The following is a 24871-nucleotide window of genomic DNA, read 5'->3' on the forward strand; positions in this document are numbered from 1 at the left end:
ATACACACACAATACGGTAATATTATGTTGAAGCACAGTTCGTATCACTCCGCGAGGCACCTGCCTACTATAGCCGTAATGCTCCGACAATCCATCAAGCAGTGCGGGTTCGTAGCTTAGCAAAGTCGTACTAAAACATTTGACAGATTTTCGAGCGCCATGTACATAAAATCCTTTTGAGGTCAGTAAACACAACCAGAATTCATACATAAGGCACACAGGATTATAAAGGACGCTGTCGATTTTCCAAAAAATCAAAGAATTGATTTTAAGTGTGCCGTATTTTCCAAACAACACGGTAATAATGACGGCCCGCTAGCATGCGCTACCAAAAATAGTGCTTTGTTGTGTATCTGACGGCCGAAAGCCAAACCAGTTCCACACCACTGAAGTTGCAGCATTTTTACAAACCAATTCTGGTTCATCCGTTTCATTTAACGATCCACTTTCGTTCTTCTCATTCCGCGTCGCTGCCATGTGCGTATGTAAACATAGGCACTGCGCATGCACGTTTTACCCATATTCTATGGTGATATTTCATTTTCCTATCGTTGCCCAAAATTACACCGGTATTACCGTGAACTGTATGATAGCCCAGCCCTAACACAGAAATAAGCAGCGCAAACAGTTGGGCACATTTGAAGCTCTCTGTGTGTGGAAAAATCTTATTTTTTTTTAAAGGTTTAATGTGGTTTTATTTGATCATCAGCTGCACTTGTTTGGGAGATGCTGTAACTGTATCATCCGGATTTATGTTACCTTTGACAGACAGGCTCTGTTATTCCGTGTCGTGTCTGTAAAACAGTTGGGACACAGATTTTAGTGGTTAAAATATCTTGCTCATAATATTTGGTGGTAGGATGACAAAAGTTAAATCACGGTTTTAAACGTGTTTTAAATGTTACATATGGCATTTGGTTCTCTTTGTTCTCAGACCGAGATGAAGATCAAAGTGTTGGAGGCCAAGCATCAGGAGGAAAAACTGAAGATGCAGCAGAGACACGATGCAGAGGTTGAGAAAGTAAGAACAAAAGCTTTTGCATATTTCACAGTCCTTGCTTAGTGTGTACTCAATTAATTATTGTAATCAATTATTGTAACTTTCCAGCTGTTTGGATATTTTTAATTATGGCAGTTATTGACCTGTGTTTAGCTAGCTCTTATAGGGAAGTGACAAACATGCCTTCCCTGGACACTTTATTAGGTACACCTACTGTAGCTAAATGGTAAATAAATGGTAAATGGCCTGCATTTGTATAGCGCTTTTCTAGTCCATAGGACCCCAAAGTGCTTTACACTACATTCAGTCATTCACCCATTCACACACACATTCACACACTGGCAATGGCAAGCTACATTGTAGCCACAGCTGCCCTGGGGCGCACTGACAGAGTATTGTTGCTGGTCTTGGGTTGGACACCCTTGCTTTCATAACTGCCGTAATGCTTTGTGGCTTAGATTCAACAAGGTGCTGGAAACATTCCTGAGAGATTTTGATTCATATTGACACTGACAGACTATTTGAGTACAATTAAGTCTTTGTCCTGTACAGCAAACCAGTTTGAGAACTGAGCTTTGTGACATGGAACATTATCCTGCTGGAAGCAGCATTCAGAAGATTGGTTACGCCATGGTCATAAAGGGATGGACATGGTCAGCAACAATACTCATCTAGGCTGTGGGGTTTAATGGTCAGTTGTCACCACCACCACCAATCTGAATTGTTCATACAATGTCTGATGGATTCATGCTTTCGTGTTCTCCATGTCCAAACTCTGATCCCACCACCTAAATGTTGCAGAAGAAACTGAGATTCCTCAGACCAGGCAACATTTTTCCAATCTTCTGTGGTCCAATTTTGGTGAGCCTGTGTAAACAGTAGCCTCGTGGTGTCACGTAACGGTGTGTGGCAGGCAGGAAAATAGGACCCAAACGCAAACTCACGGGAAAACAGAACTGAACTCAAAATGCAGCTTTATTGCTGACAGGTGACAAACGATAACAGTGATACAAAAGCAATGCAAAACTAAACTGGGAAGAGCTAATGGTAACGCATACCAGAAGACACGGGGAGACTCACACACAGCATGAGGGACGATGCGACGCTGACTCAGAGAAACACAGGGCTTAAATACACAGAGGGATAACGAGGGAATGAGACACAGAAGGAGAGCACAGCTGGGAGTAATCAGGCTGGACGAGACAAGCAAAGCAGGACACATTCGCATAAGACATGGACCATCAAAGTAAAACAGGAAGTATCATACAGAGACGCAAACTTGACACAGTGGAGAAAGCAACTAAGAAACACAGAGACATAAACCATAAGGCAGAGGACTCTAAGAACCAAAATACGCGGAGGGAAATACTCAGCTTGGAACACAAGAAACTAGACTAGAGGGAGTAACAAAAGACCAACCATGAGAACACAATGCACAATGCAGAGGGACAGAAAACAAACTCAAACATGCAAAGACACACAATTACACAGAACAGAGGGGACACAGAGAGACATGAAGGGCAAGGGATCAAAACTAGAAGCCATAGAATAAATCACACAAGTACCATATTACAAACATCACAAGGAACTAGAAACGCTGGGTCAGGGGAAACATGGAATAAACACAAAGAGAGACGAGGGCTCAAAAATACACAGAGGGGCACACAGGGGGTAAGAGTCACGAAGGGAAAACACTTAGGGAACAACACAATAGGACAACTCAGGAAACATGGCCTAAATAAGGAACGAAATACAAAAATACAAGAAACTAAGAATACTGGGCCCACATGGCCCAGGACCGTGACACGGTCAAGGTTCAGTGTGTTGTGATTTCAGAGATGCTCTTGTACATACTTTGGTTATAACTAGTGGTTATTTGAGTCTGGCCATCTTTCCTTGACCTTTGACATTAACACGGTATTTCTAACCAAAAAAATGCTGCTCACAGGATATTTTCTTTTTTTTTCTATTCTTTTTTCTTTTTTGACCATTCTCGCAAATCATAGAGATTGTTTAATGGGTCAATCCCAGCAAATCATTGGCTTCTGAAAAACTCAGACCAGCCAATTTGGAACCGATAATCATTTAGTCCTTTAGTGAACATGGCTAAATCTCCTTTTTGATTGTATTTGTTATGGTCACATCTTTAGATAACTTTTAATCATATAAAGTTGGTGCTAATATAATGCTCTCTACATGAGTGAAAATAGTTTGTGCAGTTCTTTTCTCGACAGGCCCGCTCACTTCGGTGCTCAGGAGAGCTGTTTAACCTACGCCCGTCACTGATCTTGATTCTCATTTGGTGGCTAATGAAAAGTAAAGGAATGAGTCTGTCCTCTTCTTAGCGCTCCATCCTGCATGTAATCACCTCTTCAAAGCTTTTTGTCAGCTGGTTAAAATAGCAATAAAGCTGGTTTATTTCACATTATAGTCGGTGCCCGTCAGTTAGGCTGCAGATCAAGCACCTGGGATCTGTCACATACTCACTATGACTTTCCTTTGCTGCCACACAAGCTTCTAATAAAACAGAAAAAAACACTCTACTTTTCTTCCTACTTTAAAATGCCCACTGCATCTTAGTGTTTGACAAGAGACAGGATGACAGCCAGCTCTTTTTTGCCCCCCCCCCCCCCTCTCTCTTTAATTACATACAGATTGCAACTTATGTCCAATTTAATTTCCACTGAATGTTACCCAATATTCCCCATAATAGCTTCAAAGGGGAGTTATTCAGGGGTGGACTTTGATGAGCCGGATGGAAAGTGGACAAGCTAGGTTTAGTTTTAATTAGTCTACTTATAAATAATGTATCGGCTGCTGAAAGGCTACGAGTCGTTGTCCCATTGCTTTAAATCCAAAGCATGGTGAGAGTAGTTCCAAAATATTTGATAAAATCAAGTGCAGAAGAACATCTTATGTTATTAACATGCAAATCTCTGTTTACTGTACAATATGTTATAAATGGCACTGAGATTAAATTACATATGTTACAGATTCTGTTGGTTCTTTCTTCTGCAGTTTAATTTTGTCCTCTTCCAGTGATGGTATTGGTCAAAGTCAGAGCCAGCCAGGCTGGATCCCCTTCCCCCGGCATAGGATGTATTTTCAATCCTAAAATGGACATCCTAAAAGCTGCCATTTCCCACTGTCTGGTGCACTCTCTCTGGAACTGACACTGTGTCATCGGCTTGTTCAGTGGAAATGACAACAACGCCTCTAGGGTAGTAAAATGGAGAAAAAAAAATGGGTATCCCTAAATGCTCTGTGAACTTTGCTCCAGTCACCCTATCCTCCTTTCATCTCTCTCCCATCACACTCTCACTCACAGAGACGATGGTAGACTGGACTAATAAGTGCACTTAAATTGAACAAAATGCTAAAGTCTCATGGGGTTTGGGAATTAATGGAAAAATAACCACTGGTCCATTTCAGCCAGAGCATCATCTGTTGTTGAAATAACGCTATTTATTCCCTTTTGTTAATGGCATTACTCCCAAACCTAAAAATACAGCCAAAAAAATCCATTAAGCTTATAGACAGGTTCAGAATGATATTTCAAGTAGATTTGATAAAATGAGACTTGGATTGTTGAGTTTGGATTCATTTTGTCTATAAAGTAAACCAGTCTGCTTGGCACCATCTGCATAGCAGATAGATTCACCAGTTGCAGAATGCACTTACATATATATGCATATTATGCAACAGAGTAATTGAGAAACTCTCCATGGCCTAATTTAACTAATTACTTACAGATGGCAGCAGGAAGCAGATGCAGTTACCTCATTGCGCCTTAGCACAGGTGTTTCATTCAGCTGCCATTTCTCACACTTTGCACGTAGTCTCCTAAGTAATGGATGTGCTTATTAAAGATGAAATGAATGAAGTCATACAGTGAAATGCCATACAGCGTGTTTCATGTTGCTACAGATAACAGCCTTTAATTTAGGCATGCATGAGATAAACACATGATTCATAGCAGACAAACAATTTCTTTTTCTGTCTTTTTTAAAAACGAAATTAATAATAAATTTACATTAGCATCCATAAACAGAAGACTTAAGCGTCACCACCGTTAAGCTAGTATGGCGTTAAATTCTCTCATTTTTTGTATCTTCATATCAGGGTTGCAGTGTGGCTGAAGCTTATCCCAGCTGTCATTGGGCAAGAGGCAGCGTACTCTCTGGACAGGGTGCCAGTCTCATGTACAGATAATCATTCTTTTTTCATATTCACCCCAACAGTCAATTTATAATCACCAATTAACCTTTTATGTAGTCATGGGGAAAAATTTTTTTTTTATAGGGCTCTATACAAACATGTGGGAAAATGAGCTTGAAACAATGGTTTTCTGTCTGACTTTATTAGTCTCGCACATTGTTGCGAGTGTATTCTGACACACTCTACATCGTTACTTCAGTTCATCGAGGTTTGCAGGCCTTCATTTATGCACACCTGTCTTAAGGTCCCACCACAGTCTAATCTTTGATTGGGTCATTGCAACACCTCAAGTCTTTTCTTTTTCAAACATTTTGTTGTAGATTTGCTTCCGTGCTTAGGATCACTGTTGTCTCAGAACCGAGTTTCAGCCAAGCTTTAGCTGTCGGACAGATAGCGTCACATTTGCCTCGAGGATTCTTTGGTTCATGGTGGCTGCACTATGTGCCCTGATCCTATGGCTGAAAAACAAGCCCAATCATCACCCTTCTACCGTGCTTTGCAGTTGGTATGAAGTGTTTGTGCTGATATGCTGGTTGGCCAAACGTAGGTATCGCAGTATTGACCAGTATTGTGTGGTCTGACCTTCCTGGGAAGATTATGGCATTGTTTTAACACACATCTGAATGCTCCAGATCAGCAAACTGCTAAAACTTTGATGAAGGTGATCACACTTGCTAGTGGTCAGTCAATCAAATGTATTTGAGTGGCAGCACCTGGCTGTCTCTGGGAAGATGCCAGAGTACCTGGAGAGGACCTATGCAGGCACAGGAAGAACATGCAAACTCCACAGTCCAGCGGATTCAAACACATGTTTACCTTGAAGAATATATTCATATATAAATATTAGGGGTGCAACGATACTCGTATCGTTATTGAACCGTTCGATACAGTGCTTTCGGTTCGGTAGGCATATGTATCGAACAATACAAAATTTGTAATTTATTTTATCAACTTTCCTTCTGACGATGCTGTCTGTGTTGAGCGCTCAGTGAATCTGCGTTGGACTACTCCGCCTAGGCTGCACTGTCAAGCGCAGATCCACTAAGCGCTCAACACAGACAGCATCGTCAGAAGGAAGAGCGCAGGGCAAGCCAGCGAGACAGAAGTTAAGCTCTCCTTGCAACATGGCAAATTGAACCTCCCCCACCCTCATTCAGATCTGGCGTTTGGAATTATTTTGGTTTTCATGTGACGTATGACCCTGAAGGTAAGCGAGTCATGGACTAAAGTAAAACAGTATGTTGGATGTGCCACGCAATGCTCAATTACATGGGTGGGAACTAGTGTGTTAGCGCAGTTAGCTCGTTAACGTGTTGGTCGTCTAGCCTCAGGCACGGGCGATCAGGGGTAGCTCGTTAACGGAGATTTGCCGTGTTGTGGCGTTAACGTCATTTCAACGAGATTAACGCTGACAGCACTAGTGGGAACACAACGAATATGACTGCACGTTTACGCCGACATCATCTTAGTGCAAAGACAAGTGGAAGCAGACAAAAACAACAAGCATGCATGCTACAAACTTTACCCGAGTCATTTAGACAGCCGTTAGCACATGATTCTCCTTATGGGGACCTGATATGTTTAATATTGTGGCGAGCTTAGACAAGGTGGAGACGGAGGTGTCGTTTGGTCTTGCTTCCCGTGAGCTAGCCAGGGAGCACAGCCGTTTATTGACATCTGCAGAAGAACACTGCCGCTAGCTAACTGCTCAGCGCGGCAACCGCACAGCAACAACAACAACACACAGGGCGCCTTCTGACCCCGGAAAGACACACCGTCGCAGCGAGAGGGCGTCACCCGTCACTATGGCAACATAAACAAAACATAACTGTACAAACAGAACCCCGAACAGCCCTGACCCGCTACATAGTATTTATTTAGTATTTAGTATTTATTTATTTATTGTCATTGTCAAGAACAATGAAATTGCGTTTGGGGCTTCCATACAACCCAAAAAAAAGAAGAAAATAATAAATACCCCTTAAAACCCAAGTGTACATATTTAACCCAGTGTGACTCCAATGCAATAAGACAATCCTTAGCAATAATGTTCGTAGAAATTCAGACAAAGACCTGAGAAACATGACAAAATACAACAATGCAACCCATTCAATATTATTGTACTGTGAGATATGATATCAGATATGATAGTTATCTATTTAAGAAAGGGGGGGGGCAGGAGGGGGAAGAGAATAAAGATATGATGCACCAATGCAGACCAGTTCATTGCTATTAAGAAGTTGGATATGGTTATTGTCCGTGAGAGGGGGGCAGAGAGTTCAGGAGCCTCACAGCCTGTGGATACAGGCTGTTGGCCAGTCTGGATGTTCTGGCCTGTATAGACCTGTACCTTCTCCCTGAGGGCAGCAGATGGAAAAGGTGGCGCGCAGGGTGATGTTGGTCCCGCAGGATACTGTGCACCCTCCTCAGACAGCGAGTGGGGAAGATATTACTGATCTCTGGCAGACTTGTTCCAATAATTCTGCCAGCTTCTTTCACCACCCGCTGGAGCGCTTGCTGATCGGCCTTGGTGCAGCTGGGGAACCACACTAGAAATCCATACGTCAGAACGCTGCTGATGGCACAGTTGTAGAAGTTCAACATCAGAGATCTGGGAATGTGTGTACATAGTCCCTACCTAAGGGGTCAGTCGTCCCCGACGACCCCATTACCCCACACAAAGTCTTGCAAATGTCCAGGCGCCTTCTTTTGCTGCACCGGCCGGTCACGACCGGCGGGGGAAAAGTCACTCGGGTCAGAACATGGGGTGCCACCATCATCCCACTTCTGACACCAATGTGGCGAGCTCAGACAAGGAGGAGACGGAGGTGTCGTTTGGTCTTGCTTCCCGTGAGCTAGCCAGGGAGCACAGCCGTTTATTGACATCTGCAGAAGAACACTGCCGCTAGCTAACTGCTCAGCGCGGCAACCGCACAGCAACAACAACAACAACACACAGGGCGCCCTCTGACCCCGGAAGGACACACCGTCGCAGCGAGAGGGCGTCACCCGTCACTATGGCAACATGAACAAAACATAACTGTACAAACAGAACCCCGAACAGCCCTGACCCGCTACAATATGCTGCTGAGAATATAGCCCAGAAGAAGCGGATAGTATAGCTTTTATTTTGGAAAGAGACATTTCTCTGTAATAAACTTTCTTTTCCAAAGATGAGTGATTCCTCAATCAGATACAGGGCTTGCAAAATCGCTAGCCCGACATCCCGGGGCTAGCGATTTTTCCAGTCGGGCTACCAAAATCTATCTCTGCCCTGCCCGTTGGGCTATTGTAGGAAGGAAAAATATATGTCAATGCTTTTGCATTCTTTCGGAAATGTAGCTGGGTAATTATGTCATTGGCATCGATGAGCCACTGTCAATATGTGACATATTGAAATCACGTTTGAATTTGCGCTTGTTTTTTGCTTTCACTTTGCAATCGCGCGAACTGTGTATAGAGAGCGACAGTACTGATTGGTGAGTGATGATAATTTGCGCACCAATTCCTCTGACATCGTCTTATTAATCGTTAGCTTACTATGCAAACATGACAAGTGAAATCTCCCGCAGCAAGCTTAAACATATGAGAGGTTGATCGCACAGAGAATCGCTGACCGTTGTGTGTGTGTGTGTGTGTGTGTGTGTGTGTGTGTGTGTGTGTGTGTGTGTGTGTGTGTGTGTGTGTGTGTGTGTGTGTGTGTGTGTGTGTGTAAAAGCAGCAGGATATACATTTTAGTTCTGCTGAGCCAAATAAGACAGGTCAGGGTGAAGAAGTGACAGCCAAAGAAAAGCTTACCACAAAACGGAAAAGTTATGACAAATCAGACTATAAGGCAAAAAGAAAGTGCAGCTTTATGGTTTCATGGACAAAAGAATTTCTGTGGCTGCAATATGACGAGCTAAATAACCAGGGCTGCACATAAGTGGTCCGCAGGTGCGCATTCGCTGTCAAAATAAAATAAAAAAACGCGCACAAGATAAGAAGTTGCAACGCGTGTTTGCATACATAAGATTTTCTGGAGGAGGACAGACATTTGTTTAGAACTCTTAAAGATGTCGAAGAAGCTCCTTTAAGCAATTACTTTGGTGTTCCTCCACCTCCAAAGAAATGTCAGAAGGAGTCCGAACCACAAAAGAAGCGCGTATTCTCGGAAAAGTGGTTGCAGGAGGTGAGCTGGCTTCAAACAAATGATGAACACACAGAGATGTGGTGCGGAATGTGCCGTGAAAATCCCACTCTAGCGGACAAAAACAGTGCTTTTTATATGGACGCAAACGCGCGTTGCAACTTCTTGTCTTGTGCGCGTCTTTTATTTTGACAGCGAATGCGGACAACTTATGTGCACCCGTGTAAATAACATAATGTTCTGCCGGGTGTGTTGTTGGTTTTCTCTCGATTTCTGAGTCGACAAGCGCCTTTGTTACTGGGACCAGTCATTTTAAGAAAGGCCCCCATTAGAACCCATGAGAAATGCAAGAAATGCATTATTGCTCAGTCTGCAATATCTTTCCCAGAACAAACACCAATTGCAAATAACATACTAAAAATAAACCTGAAAAATCTGTTTAGAACAGCGTACTATGTTGCAAAGAGTGAACTACCACTGGCAAAATGTAGCAGTCTTTGCAAACTTCAAAAAGCTAGATCTTGGTTCCACTTGTCTCTTACCCGTGACTTCAGCGGAAATTTCAAATTCAGGATCTGACACAGACTGATTCATGTCCTACACAGTTCTTACAAGTTCATAGAAATTTCTGTTCAATTAGAACCAAGTATTTGAGTTGATGATTGTAATTTTTATACAATGTTGTAATTTGTTTTTCAACAATTTTTTGATTAATGTTTTGTTTCCTTTACAATATTATACTTTAATGTATAATATTGTAAAGGAAACAAAACATCAATCAAAAAATTGCTCTCTTTTTTATTCGGGCTACTTAAATTTATTTTGGGCTACTAAAAACTGAAGAGTCCCTGCCCGAAGGGCTACCAGGGATTTTGAAATTTTGAGAGCCCTGAGATATATTTATTTTTTAAATTACTTTTGTTTCAGCAACATTAAATTTAAAAACTGTACTTTTGAGTTAAAATATATATTTATAATTTTAATAAATGACAAATTAAAAATGCATGAACATTTTTTTGTATCGAAAAAATATCGAACCGTGACACCAAAGTATCAAACCGAACCGAACCGTGAATTTTGTGTATCGCTGCACCCCTAATAAATATACATAATTTTTTTCCCTAAACCTTTTGATGTATTAATGTTCATATTCATGTTTACTTCCTATGTGACCCCTACCTACAAGAGTAGTAATAGTAGTAGTAGAGTCTGAATACTTAGCTGCATGTTCTGTTATGTGTGTGTGTGTGTGGGGGGGGGGGGGGGGTATACATGAGCTCACAAAGCAAGAAACTCTGCACAAAAAAAACAAAAAAAAAACAAAACTTCTTTAATGTTGCTGGTTGTCAAAAACTCCAGGGTCTCTGCGCTGTCTTTCAGTGTGGGCGGTTGCATTTTCCTTTTTTATATCTGGGTCACATAGTGCTTACTTAAATTTAGCCTTTGTGAACTTTGCATGCGAAAACTTTAATAGCTTTAGCTTTGCTATGACAGATGCCATTTTCTTGGCAGTAAGAGAAAAACAGCCGAATACACTTTCAGTGTCTCCCTCTCCATCTGTAGATTCTGGACCGAAAAAATGGTGAGATTGAGGAGATGAAGAGCCTTCACCGGACCAAGCAGAAAGAATCAGAGGAAACGATCCGTAAGCTGGAGAAGAAAGGTGAGAGGTCACATGATTGCGGGGTTAACATGAAGGATGTTTGTACTTGTGTCTCTGCCACTCGGAGTAAAAAGCCTAAAAAGATGCAATTCCACAAAGGATTGCACTGGTGTAGAGTGACACTCTCCAGCTGTGCTGCTCAATCTAAAATTCAGTCACCTTATGTGTCTTTTTATACTTGATATCCTTCTTTTTGGTCTTGTTCCTTTCTTTTCTCACGTGTCTGCTTTAAGAGTGTCCGATGATAAAACTGCGTCGCACAGAAGAAATAGTAGCCATTCAAATAGAAACAAAATCTTTACTGTCATTGATTTCCTGACAGCACATCAGTCGGGCACAAGTGTGCGTGCATGTCTGTTCATGTGTCCATCTGTTCATACCCTGAGGCAGGGCCTGACTGCTCTTTTGTGTGTTTTGTGTTTGCGCTTACCCGCAGTTCAAAGCGTGCTGCGAGAATCCCAGGTCATCTGCGAGAGCAAAGAGAAGCAGATTGCAGAGCTGAAGAAGATGTCGGATCAGAGCGCCGACTCTTTAAAAAACGAGTGGGAGAAGAAGGTATGAGGATAAGTTGAAGGGCTTAGAAATTCTACAGGCCAACGCCGTGTAAGCAGCCCTGAGCCAGAGGAAGACTGTTTGTTAGCATGAGACAAGCAGACTTTGCTTTAAGCAGCCAGGCTGTACATCATTCCTTCATGTGGTGCTTAAGTTAGTGTGGGTTTTTTCACTGCTGAAAAATTAATGCTCTGTGCCCTAGGTAAATTGTCTTTTCACTCCTACAGCTCCAGCTAGCTCAGCTGTGGGGGCTCAATAAGATGCTAATGAAATTTACACTCATCTCTTCAGGGTCGCTCAGCATGTGCTAAATGATGTTATAGAAACATTTTTTTTTCTCTCAGATCACATAAAAAAATGTGTAGCATATGAATTATGTTTAACCCTGTTCAAAAAGAGATACTGCACATCTAAAGAAGCAGACGGTACTAACTCCACTTTTTGGAAGTATGCACTCACTGTCACTGTATTAGGTACACCTGTTCAACTTCATGAACATGGTCCATCATAGACATGGTCAAGACGGCCTGCTGAGTTCAAACTGAGCATCAGAATGGGGAGTAAAGGTGATTTAAGTGACTTTAAACAGCATGGTTGTTGGTGGCAGACGGTGCCAGGGCTGATCTGAGTATTTCAGAAACTGTTGATCTACATTTCCCACGCAACGATTTCTAGTGTTTACAGAGAATACATGAGGCCAGAGCTCAAAGGAAAATGGCCATACTTGTATTATTAATATTTCTAGCTGCTGGTAGTTAGAGCTGTTCGACATAATGATATATATCGGATGACGATATAAAAACGTCTATTGTTTCATTTTACGCTATCGTTTGTTTCGTGGTGTCGCAAAATAAACTGTTTACGGCAATATTTTTTCATAGTTTTGATGGTCACTGTAGTGGCTATATTAATTTCTTAAAGTTCTCTCTTTCTCTTATATTTAATATAACCACACTACGGACGGACAAGCGCCTGTTTTTATGCGTTGTCGTTAGCAACAACAACGGTAACACCATCGCGTGTCCGGTTGTTTATGTTCCACATAAACCTTTCACAATAAAGTTCAAGATCCTGTTGAGACTTTTCAAAATGAACTGAATCACATGAAAGAGCAGATTATTTACGGATGAGAAGCAAAAAAGAGCCGCCAGGTGCTAATAAATAAACCTTAGACTCAAACGTTAGAACAGGCTTTTCCCCGCAGCACGCTGTGTAATAAATACTCACAAAGAATACGGCGGCCGTTACAACTTACAGTATGTCTAAAAATGTATAGTATCATGCATCGGTTAAAACACTCGACTCCAGGTACACGACGCGCAGCTCGAAACACTTCCCGCAAGTCGAGCTGCTCGAGATTCACAGAATTTACAGAAAATGTTACATTTTTGTGATTTATATCGTTATCGGGATGATAGAATTCTTATATCGGGATATGAGATTTTGGTCATATCGCACAGCCCTACCGGTAGTGGTGTAACTGGACAATGACAGTGGGATTCCCATTACAGATAAATCTTCAACAACTGTGTGATGCTATCATGTCAGCATGGACCAAAATCTGAGTAGTGTTTTCAGCACTTCATTGAATCTATGCCATTAAGAATCAAAGCAGTTCTAAAGGCAAAGGTGGGGCCAACTCATTATTAGCAAGGTATACCTAATAAAGTGGCTGTTGAGTGTATGTATGTAACATTACAAGGTGTGACGTAAATGTCATTTTGTAACTGTTACCCAGAAGCCCAAAAGTTTCAGTCACTATATACTTTATAAACAAAGAAAGTATGGCATGAAGGTCTGGTGGAAGTCTGAAGCTAAAAGCCCATTTGACTGTGAGATATGAGATTTCTTCATCAGTCCACAAGTCCTTCAACAAGTCCTTCATCGAGTGTTTTTAATATAATGAATTGGTTAGACAGATTGGTATCTGTCCAGGTTGTACCCTGCCTCTCGCCCATAGACAGCTGGGATACGCTCCAGGCCTGCCGCGACCCTTAAAAGGATAAATGGCAGAGAATGGATGGAATTGATTTAAAAAAAAGAGTATTATGGAGTCTCTGATTGCTGAAAAGTGTTTTTATACTTTTAAAAATTAAAAGAGAAACGATTGATCAGTCATCAATGACTGGAATCGCGGCGAGGAACATCTGTGACTGACATGTAGATGTTTCATGCCCTTGCAGCTGCATGCTGCCGTGACAGAGATGGAGCAGGAGAAGTTTGAATTGCAGAAGAAACACACACAGAATATCCAGGAACTGCTGGAGGACACCAACATCCGACTGGCTAAGATGGAGTCTGACTATAATGCACAGTCACAAGCAACTGTGAGTACAGAAACAGGCATGTGTGAGTCTGGATGTGTGTGTATGTGTCAGCTTTACTGCATTAATACAGCAGCAAAGATTAATCTTACTAATATTGTTAGCTGGTTTTTTTTTCTGGCTTTCTGTTAATCTGTGTACTATGTGCACAAACAGTATGTTGATGAAACACGTGGGTGTTACTCACCCATAGTTGCTGTGTTACTCTTATTAAACTGTATGCAATGACACCCAGTTCAATACTACACATGCTTGGATGTCTGATCACAGCAGCTCATCAGTCAAGTGTGCGACACTGCCTCGTATCCTCTTTCTACTTTTATAGTTAAGCAACCATTTCATGTTTTATTCCTGAAATGCATGTGTCACATTTTATAACACTGTTGACATGAGATGCGTAAGATGCTACAGTAGCTCAGATTGATATAGACGACTTCATCATCATTTTATTTATTTATTTAAGTCATCTTTTTACAAGTTAAATGAAAGGAAAAACAACACCATCTGCCTCTGGCTGTAGATTTGAGGTGTTGAGGATCAATTGCTCTGCACACTTTCAGACAAAAAATAATTTTCTGGAGCAGCTTCTTTGAAATGTTGTGTTAGCACTCAGTCTGTTGGTGTTTTTTGTTGCAGCTGCTGTGTGTTGTGTCTGCTGAGACCAATGATGTGATTTTCTGACATTGAATTATTAATCTCCACACCCTGATTTATGTTGGACCTTGTGTTGCTGCACATACCAAAGTAGCAGATGTGCTGGAAGACTCCCACTTAACCAGTGGTCCCGTGGATTTACAGATGCAGTGTTGTGCAAAGGTTTTGAGCCACAAATATGTATTGTAACGTGCAAACATAAATGAATATACGGTATATAGGACAAAAACAGAGCTTGTACAATTCTAACAAGACTGAAAGACAATATTTGGGATGAGCACCTGTGTTCTTCACCACAGCCTGAACTATCTAAAGCAGCTTTCCTGTCATTTCTTTAAGTTGTCTTCAGGAATAGTTCTCCAGGCTTCTTGAAGGACAGTCAAAGCTCTTTTTCGCATGTTGGCTGCCTTTTTTGTTCTCTGTCAAGATGATTGCACACTGCTTCAATAATGTTGAGGTCCAGGCTCTGGAGAAAGCTCAGTGTTTTTCAATTTAGATATCCCTTTACTGCATTGGCAGTGTATTTGGTGTCACTGTCATAACAAAAAAAAGGAAGTTGTTGCCAATCATATAATATTGTATGATGGATCAAAATCTGACTGTACTTTTCTTGATTCATATTTACATCAGATTTGACAAGATCCCCAACACTAGGGCTGAAATACAGAATCTACACCATGTTTTACATATGGCTGTGAAAACCTCTCTCCTGACCTTGTCCATACATACTTATAACTGATTTTTATTTATTTTTTATTTTTATTTTTATGGCTTCATCACTCCACAAGACCTGTTACTACTGATTTTCAGACACTTTTCTGGAATTTGGCAAATCTCAGCCATTTCTGTCTGTCTCCCTTCCTTCAGAATAGCTTTTTGTCAGCCACCCTTTCACAGAGACCACTTCTGATGAAGGTTCAGTTAACAGTAGATAGATAAGATGAAGGGTCAGATACATCTCTCAGGTCCTTTGTCAGGTCTTGGCTGACATGACTTTCAGATACCGTTCACCTGCTTTGGACAGTTTTTAAGGCCTGACACTTCTTTTGTCCACTGCTTGTCCAGTTTCCTCTTTTTTTCCCACTAACTAAAGAAATGGAAACAAATGGTGTGACTGGCAGCAAGTAAATAAAGGACCTAAAGATACTGTTGTTCTTTTGCTAAGTTGTCAGTTATGTGTAGACGCGACACTGGATCATCCATTGAGTTAGGTGCTTTTTTTTTTAATACTTTAATGATTTGTAGGTCAGTGTTAAGTGACTTTAAGAACCAGAAAAAAAACATTCCTCCAAAAATGGGTCAGGAATGGCGACTGCACTGAAAATAAGCATCAGATGCCAAAGAAATACTTTAAAAGGCCAGTGTGATGGGCTGAGTTGGGTAGGAGGAGTCCTAGGAATTATTAGAAAAATAGGGTTTCCATTTATTTAACCCTAAAAATTATATTTACAAAAGTAATAAATGTTGAGCTCATAAAAGAGGTCAAAGAAACAAAACTTAACTCAGGCAAAGAACTGCAAACTTAACAAACCAAACAACTGCCCAAACAAACATAACTGACCTAAACAGGAAATGACACACAAGGGTATATATGATGGCTGATCACATCACTATGACACACGAGGGGTAACTAAACAAAACACAATCATAAACCACAAAAACCATGCAGTACAGGCTAGTTTGTTAATAAACTAAATACCAAAGAAGAACATCAAAACCACTGAACCCTAAACTCAAATATCTAATCAAATATAAAAACTTTCCAAACCAATCAATAAACTTATTGGAAACTAAAGTGTGTTATTGTGTTCAAATGAAGAAATGAAAATACACAAAAGTTACCGACTTTAGAGTGTGGCCATGGGTTTGGGCATGCAAGCAGGCTTCTTGGAAGCAAAATGCGAAGAAAGGAGGAGTGGCTCAAGACTTGCACAGTAGTGTAAAACTCACATGATGAGCATATAAAACACAACATATTTAGTATTTTATTCTGGGTTAACTTACTCACATTTTTGTGTCCATCAGTTACACAGTGAGTGTTTGTGTAAATCGACTTTAACTACCTGACTTGTCGTGTTTTCCCTTACTTTTTTTATTATTTATTTTTGTATGCACATGTTTGTTCCATCTGTCTGTGATCACGACTTATACTTAAGATAGTGTGAGCAGCTTTCAGAGATTCATCCTAAAGAGCAGCAGGGGATGCAAGTGTTCAAACGCTTAGTGTAGGCAGATTATTTTCTATGCTCAGCACCACCTTTCACTGGAACAAACAGGATTCTCTGCGACTAGATTTACTTCTGCTAAAAAGTCTTTCCTCAGTTAGTTCTAAATGTATACATCTGTCGCATGGCTAATCAGGGGGGAAAAAAGGGACCCACAACACTCAGTGGCTGAAATGAAAGGAGACATTCTCTAACCTCTGGCCAAGAATGACTCTCATATCTTGTGCCTGTCATCTTTAAAAAGGTCTTTGATCCAAGTATGTATTAAATCTTACCCATTGCCATGATTGTGCTTGAAGATGTGCGTGCACACATGCGTACACACCTCCCAAAGCTGCACTTTCTTTGAAGTCTTATGAAAGGACTTTGGTTTAAGTGGGACTATGCACATTTCATTAGCTGGGACCATCAACACCAGAGGCCAGTTGAATGCACGTGTTTCATAAATACAGTTTCTATCAGTATCAGTGTTCATGTGTTGCCATACACACACGCTGCCTCTGGCCTTAGTCTGTCAACAGGGCCACATTTAAGAGGCTGCAAATACTGAATGGTTCATGGTTGATTTACACCACCCCCCACCCCCCCCATTTAAAAAAAAAAAAAAAAATTAAGGCCAGACAAGGTCCAAGAAATTGGGGGGAAAGGCCCCTTGTCACTGTAACAGCTGCTGTCCTCCTGTAGTGTTGGGCTATTCACAAACACACGCTGAGGATATGTGTTGAAGGTAGTCTTTATCTCAGGTGAGTTGGTACAGCACCTTTTTGTCAGCGATTGCTGTCTCTGTGCTTGATCCTTTAGAGCTGGAGTTGCCTCATTTTGCCCCATGTTGACTTTCTTGAGTCTTTCAATATCCAGATGAATCTTCCTTTCAGTCCACACTCCTCATTAAATAGAAGTGAGCTCCAGTAATGCTGAACATGTGCTTTTGTGCAGCAAATCACATTGTAGTTGTTTGTGGTCAGTGCTACTCCTCTACTAAATACACTGCTCGAAGAAATCAGAGTAACACTTTTTGATCTGATGCAGGATCACCATGCACTAGTTGTGCATTTGGCTGTTGTGGGTGTCACTGCTGGTAAATGGACTGATTCTTATATAGCACTTTTCTACTCAACTGTAGTGCTCACAGCACTTTATACAACATGCATCAGTCACACATTTATACAAGCACTTTTTCCTATGCTTTTCCTACCTGTGCTTTCTATCGAACAATCAAAGACAATGGTCCAAATTGAGTCCACGATGCCAGTGAACGCTCTTGGTGAACCCCAAGAGCATATCTCGGATACTTTGGCATGCAGACTGTAGCAGCCAGAGATCGAACCACCAACCTTCCAGTTAGTAGATGACCTGCTCTACCTCCTGAGCACCAGCCACCAATACTAGAGGTAGACAATGCTTGGACCATACGGAGGTTACAGTGGTAGTCCAACATCTTTCAATCTTCTGTACCTAGGCCTGTGCTTGTTACGGCACACATGTGCCATTGCCAGGAAGTTCTATGTCTCCCCGGCATGGAGGCAATTCCAGGAGAAAGACAGTTACTCTAGGGTAGCTGGACAGGGTCATAGAAGTTCCTTAATCTATCAGGAGGACCGGTATCTGCTACCTTTGTACAAAGACGAACAGGGTGAACACTGCCACACCAAACAATCAGAAGCAGGCTTCATGAAATTGGCCTGAGAGCCAGAGATCCTTTTATGGGCCCTAGGCTGACTGCCTGGCACCAGTTAACCTAACATTAATGTGTTTGGAAACCACTGCACCACTGTGCCGAAGAGATGTAGATCCTAAGTTTATATCCAGGACACAATATGAAAAGTTTGCTCACATCACACGCAACACAAGCAATCCAGGACAACCTCAAGTCGATGATTCATTCCCTTCAAATACAGCAGACTGGATGCAGCTTAATAACAAATGAAATAAAGACTGTTCATCTGCCCACCGCTGCCTTGTGGAGTTTCTCTCCAACAGAAGTATCACAAAAAGATACTTCGGATGTTGTTTTTGGCTCTTATCTCTGCGCAGGGCAGAACAGGTAGAAGTGACTGAGTAGGTGTTTGAAAATAAAGACAAGCTGCTATCTGCACCAGCCAAGCTTTTAACAGTAGTCCGTGCACGTCCAAACCAAGTAAAGATAGAGATGCATTTGTAGCAGTGCCACATTGTCTCCACTGCTGATATTCCACTGATTGAATGGGCTTTTCCTATATATAGGATATAATTAGTAACACTGTTTTAGACAAATACAGAATAACTGGTTTCTGAAGATGGCACTAAACCTTTTAAAAAAACATTTGCTGGACACTTATTCCTCAAGCTTACTATTTCCCCCTTACTCTATCCTCTTCCTTTAATAGTGTTTGCTTATTCTATATATGTATAATAGTGATGTTTTTATGAGGACTTTTGTAAGTCTAACCAAATTCTATTATTAGAATTTGAAGCACAATATGCGTGGCCTCAGGAGACGAGTGATGATACAGGCTGCCTTCCAGTTGCTGGCTGTAGTTCAGATACAAATATTGTGAAAGGTCGTCCATCACTTTTTATGACTTTTTTTGTCACAGCTTACATATTTTGTTTTGTTTTCCCCCCCCTCTTCAAAGGCTTAATCATTTCAAAATCTTCGAAGAGGAGCGTAGCTCATAATCTAGTTTAGTCTGCACTTCACACAAAGTCATTCTCCTTCTAAAACACCTAATTAGGGGACATATTTTGGCCCCACTGAGGGTCCAGGTGTGCCGAGTCAGGCTTCAGTATGGAGACGTGTCTTCTCATCTCCTGCCAGAAAGCTAAGTGTCAGCATGCGTCCCAGCACAACACAGACTCCTTGTTCCTTTTCTTAACGGCCTACACTGCTAACACAAAGACAAAGGTCTCTCTCAGCAGCCTTGCCGGGCGCAGCTCGCATACTCTTTTCAAACGCACCATTCCCCGCCTTTCCCGTCACTCCACCTTCAGTCATCGCAATCTTCTGTCATCATCTAGATCAACTAGCACGCTCCGTCTTTAATCAGCGCCCCGTCATCGCCTTTATCGGCCCGCCTACACTGCATTCCACGCTGTCATGTGTACATACACACACACGAAGACACATATGTGCATGTTGATGGACAGTAGGCAGGGAAGGGAAGTTCTTTTTAATCAAAACAGTGTAGGAAGAAGCTGTCTGTTTACGCTGGACTTTGATCATTGTCTTCTGAAAGTCTGAATCTTGATCAAGTTTTTGACAGTGGAAAAGAGACTGAAATACCTCAACGCTGTCATTGTGTATGCTGGAGTCATTTGATCTGATGCAGGATCACCATGTTCAGATATTTAAATCGATGAAGTTATAGGCTTTTTATGATGCCCTATGTTGATGTACCAGCACTTTACTGCCACCAGCGTTAAATGTCAGTAATTTAAGAGATGTGGCTAGACTTTGAAATTGCCAGTAATATCAGGCAATTTTCACACACTGACCCATCTAACAACTGATTATTGTCTGTTACTGGAATTGTAGAAAGAAAATGCGGCCTGTGCAGTTTGCTATTATGGAAGCATTCATTAACTTTTACATTTTCAGCTGGTATCACTATGAGTTTATTCTTATGTCTCAATTTGGGTAATAAGTTTAAACAGTAGCCAGAATGTAACAGGGGAACAACAGCTGACTAGAAACATGTGCATCTGAGTTGTTTTTTTTGTTTGTTTTTAACTTGAGTCTTCGTATGCTTACATGACAGTAAAGTTTATCTCGTCTTTTCTCTTACAAAGGGGTCTTCTAAAAGTTTGCCATGTGGAGCAGGGAAGGATTTTCAGCTACAAATTTTATTAGCATGTAATAGTATTACACATTTTTGGAGTAATTATCATTTATTGTCAATGAGTGAAGTGAGAGGATCATTCAGCTGCACCGTTAGCCACATGTTAGCTTCGATATGTTCATATCAGTGACCTGATTTCTGTGGAGCATGCAATCCTCTGACTTATGCTCATTTTCCCGTGCTGACGCCCTTGGCGGTTCAAGCTGTTTGATTTCGTAACAACTTGTGTGTCCAGGAGCAAACGATGAGAGAGCTCGAGCTCCGGGTGAAACAGCAGTCAGCAGAAGGGGAGAAGGGCAACACGCTGCGTCAGAAAGTGACACAGGAGAAAGCTGAGCTGGAGATCCACATTGCATCTATCAGCACTGAACTCCAGGAGGCCAACAGACGGTATGAACCTGTTTGGCGTGTGGTATAGGGGTGGATTGAAAGATAAAGAGGAGAAGAGTAGCTAGTGCTAATATTGAAAGCTTTTCAACACTAACCAGCTTTTCATGACTAGGTTTTACTGCCATGTGCTTTTTAATTTAAATGTCTTCTTCACATCTTAAGAAAGCTTTATGTAATCTATTGCTAGTGTGCAGCGGATGGACAGTAAAAATGGTGTATGAATAGAAACGGATCTGTATGTGTGAAACTCTTTCGTGAAGTCTGAGTCAAGCTGTTAGCTTTTCACAGGATTATGATCCTGCAGAAGGAGAAGGAGGAGCTGAGCGAGCAGCATGAGCAGGCCACGCAGAAGCTCCAAGTCAAGTACGAGACCGACTTGAGCCACTTGCACCATGAGCATGCTCTCTCCGCTGCTAAGGTTCACATTACCACAACACACTCACACGTATCTCCCTCGGCCTGCTAAATTTTGCTGCTGACTGATTAATAACACACAACTTTTAGCAAATCTCTCCACTCTCTATTGCAGGCCTCTGAGGTGATGGCAGATTTAGAGAAAACTGTGGCTCAGATCAAACAGCAGCTCGAGGACAGTGAACATCGAAGACACCAACAAGTCAGGGTATGATATGATTCGGGTGGCGACGCTCATTTTAAACCTCTCTTTCGTCACTGCAACACTACGAGCTTTAAAAGTGCTTGTCATTAGCAGCTCTCTCTGACCTATTGATTCGACTCTGCTTCCTTTCAGGATCAAGAGATGAAATTTCAGCAGGAAAAAGATGAACTGCTGATCAGCTGTGAGAAAAAGGTAGTGTGTTCCTGTTCCATAAGGAAAAATCCATCTGCCAAGCTCAGTAACCTCCTGTCATTATATCAAAACCACCCCTGAACAAAGTGATTAGTGGAGATCAAAGCTTGGAGCCGCATGTTCCTCATGGTTCTCTGCTCTTGTAAAATCCTAAAAGCCTCAGTTAACAGGTAGATGTTAGGCTGGCACAAAGGAAGGCAGGATGGTAAGTTGGTAATTTAGAACAAGAATTATTAAGTTGTAAAAATAAGAAACAAGTTAGAAGCAAATTGAAATGAACTTTTTTTGGGGGGCGGGGGGGGGGGGGTGTCTGTCTGAAGTATGCACTGTCTCTGTACCCAGGCCTGTGCTTGATTACCCCCTCTCCTTTGAGAGACCCCTTTTAAAGCCATAGAGCAGCCATAAAGCATAAAGTACAAAGGCTATTGTTAATGATCTGAGCTGGACCAGACTAGGCCAGGCCAGACTTCATAGGTAAAGATCAGGTTTAAGCTCCACACTGCAGCTGGGTCATCTTCAAAGTGCCACATCTTGGTGGCAGGCTGGCATACACATCTGGCTGCCTGTGAGTGATACACCTGCAAAAACTTAGCAGGCATGTGTGTTCTTTATTTGGGGTCAAGGAGGATTTAAATTAAGCTTCCCTCAGTGGATTGCTTTTGGTGTGTGTGTGTGTGTATTTCTTTCTTTTTTCCTCTTCTTTGTTTGCTTCACGAGGTGACGGGGGAATGAAAGACAGACAAGTCCGTTGTTCATTTTCCTTTTTGTTTACTCTGGAAAGATTCCTCGCTCCGCTCCCGAGGAGTGCTAAAGGATACACAAGAAGGAGACTGTGGTATGGTATCTGGACATGAGAAGGTCCCATATGGCTGCCATAGATTCAGATTGAGAGGCCCTCTAAGGCAGGCGGGATGGGCTCAGCTACTTTTGATGGGGTGATAGAAGAGATGAGACCAGATGCACAAGGTCACAGGCAGAAGAGTTTCCTTGAGTGATGTTTGATGGTGTCTGCTTTTGCACTCACTCGCACCTCTCTCTCTGTTCCTCCTATACTCTCATCCTCGCTCCCTCTTCCTCTCTCTCTCCCTCTCTATCTGTCTAAGGTTTTGGCACTTCAAACTGAGGCAGAGAAGGAAAAGGCAGAGGCTAAAAGGAAGATAGCCAAACTGGAAGAAGCACTCAGGTATGATGGGAAAAGGCTAAACAGAGAGTTGTGTTGAATTAAAGACGTTTCATGGGTAATTACATCCTGGGTCTATGCTTTAGACTCCATTGATAATTATTTAGTCTGTTTAAGATACTTCATCAGCATTTCAGCATCAGATGTCTTTCCAAAATCCAACAGAATGAGGAGTAAAAGGACGATCAGGCAGATTTTCAGGCACAAACACAATACAGAACCAACCCAGTCATATTCTGACGTTGTCACATTGCCGTTGTGGCAGGTACATGGAGAGTCACGGTGCATTATCACTATCTGTACTGAAACCGGCAGCAAAGTTTCCAACATGTCTAATGTTAGCAAGCATGATTTTTTTTTTTTTTTAAGAGTCATTAATATCACAGATTTGGGCCTCGATTTTGTGGCTTCAGACTTTATTAAAAGGAGTTGTTTATGTCTACTGACTTTGAGTCTTTGATCATAAAAACAGCGTGTATGAATTCTGTTTTAAGGCGGAGTTTGGCTTTAACAAGTCAACCCTTGCGCGCTCTCTTTGATCTCTTCTCATAACTGAAACTAGTACTGAGTTGAGAGCCTTGAAAGTCTCAGAGCTTCACATGTGACTGGTGTTTGCGATGACTTGATGAAAACTGGCAAATCTAATCCTATTGTATAAACCGAGTAGTCTCTATAGTAATGAAAGCTGATAAACAAAACTGTCGACTTTGACACAATCATACGGCTGATATTTAATGGACGAGAAACAGCCTGGGTATTGGTTAATATTAAAGAGTGTTATGGGGTGATGCACATTGAGTCAAGAAAATTAAAAAACATGAACGCTACACTGATCAATATTTGATATCAACAATTGATAAAATGGCAAAGTAATGACGTGCGGTGAATCCACCAACAGTTCTTGTTTAATTCACTTTTCCTCAGCCTCCACTCAGCTTACTACCATCATTCAGCAATTTGTTTCAATTCAGTCTCATGATTCTCATCAGTCCTGTTTCCAGATGCAGCATACAGCTGTTTTGAATAAACTAAAAAGCCATATATTTCCCACAGGAGTAAGTGAGGGTGGCCTGTAACACAGTATTTAACAATAAATATGCTCTTTTTAAGTCAGTGAGATACCCATCATTGCTCAATTGTGAAATCTGTTAAAGTAACCATATTCTGTCATTTATATACATGATTGCTTCACTCAGACATACTCATACGATTAATGAACATTGTCAGTGTCACTCTAGTGAAGGGTAAATACACTTTTGGATTGTTTAGTTCTCTCCATCTTTGTCGCCAGAAGGAAGACCTATGCGTATGTGCGCCCTCAACCCTTTCTGCCATCCAGACTGGTCCTCGGTCACTAATATCTCTTTAGAAATGTTCAAAAAATTAGTGCAGACACAAAATAGGCATTGGATTAAGTGCTTCCTCTGGATTAAAAGTGGTTAAGAAAGAAAAGTAAAAAGTAAAACTCACTGTGGCTCAAGTTTAAAAAAAAAAGAAAAAAAGAAGTATGTATGAAGTATGAAAGGCGATCAGTATTAAAAAGATGTCCAAGATGAGCCATATTCTCCAGCATCTGTGGAAAAGTGTCAAACATTTTGACTAAGTGACGACATCCAGCAAGGATGAGGATTCAATGAAGGATAAGATGAGAAGTATTAATAACATTAATAATGCTATGTTGTTGGTATGTTTGGTCTAAGGCACATATACAAAGATTGTGGAGCCCCGTGGTCCACAACAATCAAGTTTTCAGTGAGCTGCACAAAGAAGCTCAAAGACATATGGAGTCTTAAGCATGTGCATTTCATTAATGTGTCTGCAACACATTCAGACAACTGCTGTGACAACTTTTAAGGACACGCAATCGAATGGTGGCGAAGGATGTCTGAAGGGGAAGAATGTCAGTG

General features: G+C 41.5%; 1 protein-coding gene across 9 annotated transcripts in view; it reads left to right on the forward strand.

The window, feature by feature from the left end:
- Positions 1–24871, forward strand: part of cep112 (centrosomal protein 112) — a 130338-nt gene that overhangs the window by 29096 nt on the left and 76371 nt on the right. For 7 of the 9 annotated variants that reach the window (XM_026165044.2, XM_026165048.2, XM_026165045.2 and 4 more), the window contains 9 exons: positions 935–1021; positions 10911–11010; positions 11447–11565; positions 13746–13889; positions 20819–20973; positions 21262–21391; positions 21503–21595; positions 21725–21784; positions 22888–22967. In XM_026165044.2, coding sequence (XP_026020829.1) covers positions 935–1021; positions 10911–11010; positions 11447–11565; positions 13746–13889; positions 20819–20973; positions 21262–21391; positions 21503–21595; positions 21725–21784; positions 22888–22967 — 968 coding nt within the window. The remainder of the gene's footprint in view (positions 1–934; positions 1022–10910; positions 11011–11446; positions 11566–13745; positions 13890–20818; positions 20974–21261; positions 21392–21502; positions 21596–21724; positions 21785–22887; positions 22968–24871) is intronic. The other 2 variants (XM_080300900.1, XM_080300902.1) reach the window with 1 other exon arrangement.

The sequence above is a fragment of the Astatotilapia calliptera genome, chromosome 4, assembly GCF_964374335.1.
Source record: "Astatotilapia calliptera chromosome 4, fAstCal68.1, whole genome shotgun sequence".
Lineage (NCBI taxonomy): Eukaryota > Metazoa > Chordata > Actinopteri > Cichliformes > Cichlidae > Astatotilapia > Astatotilapia calliptera.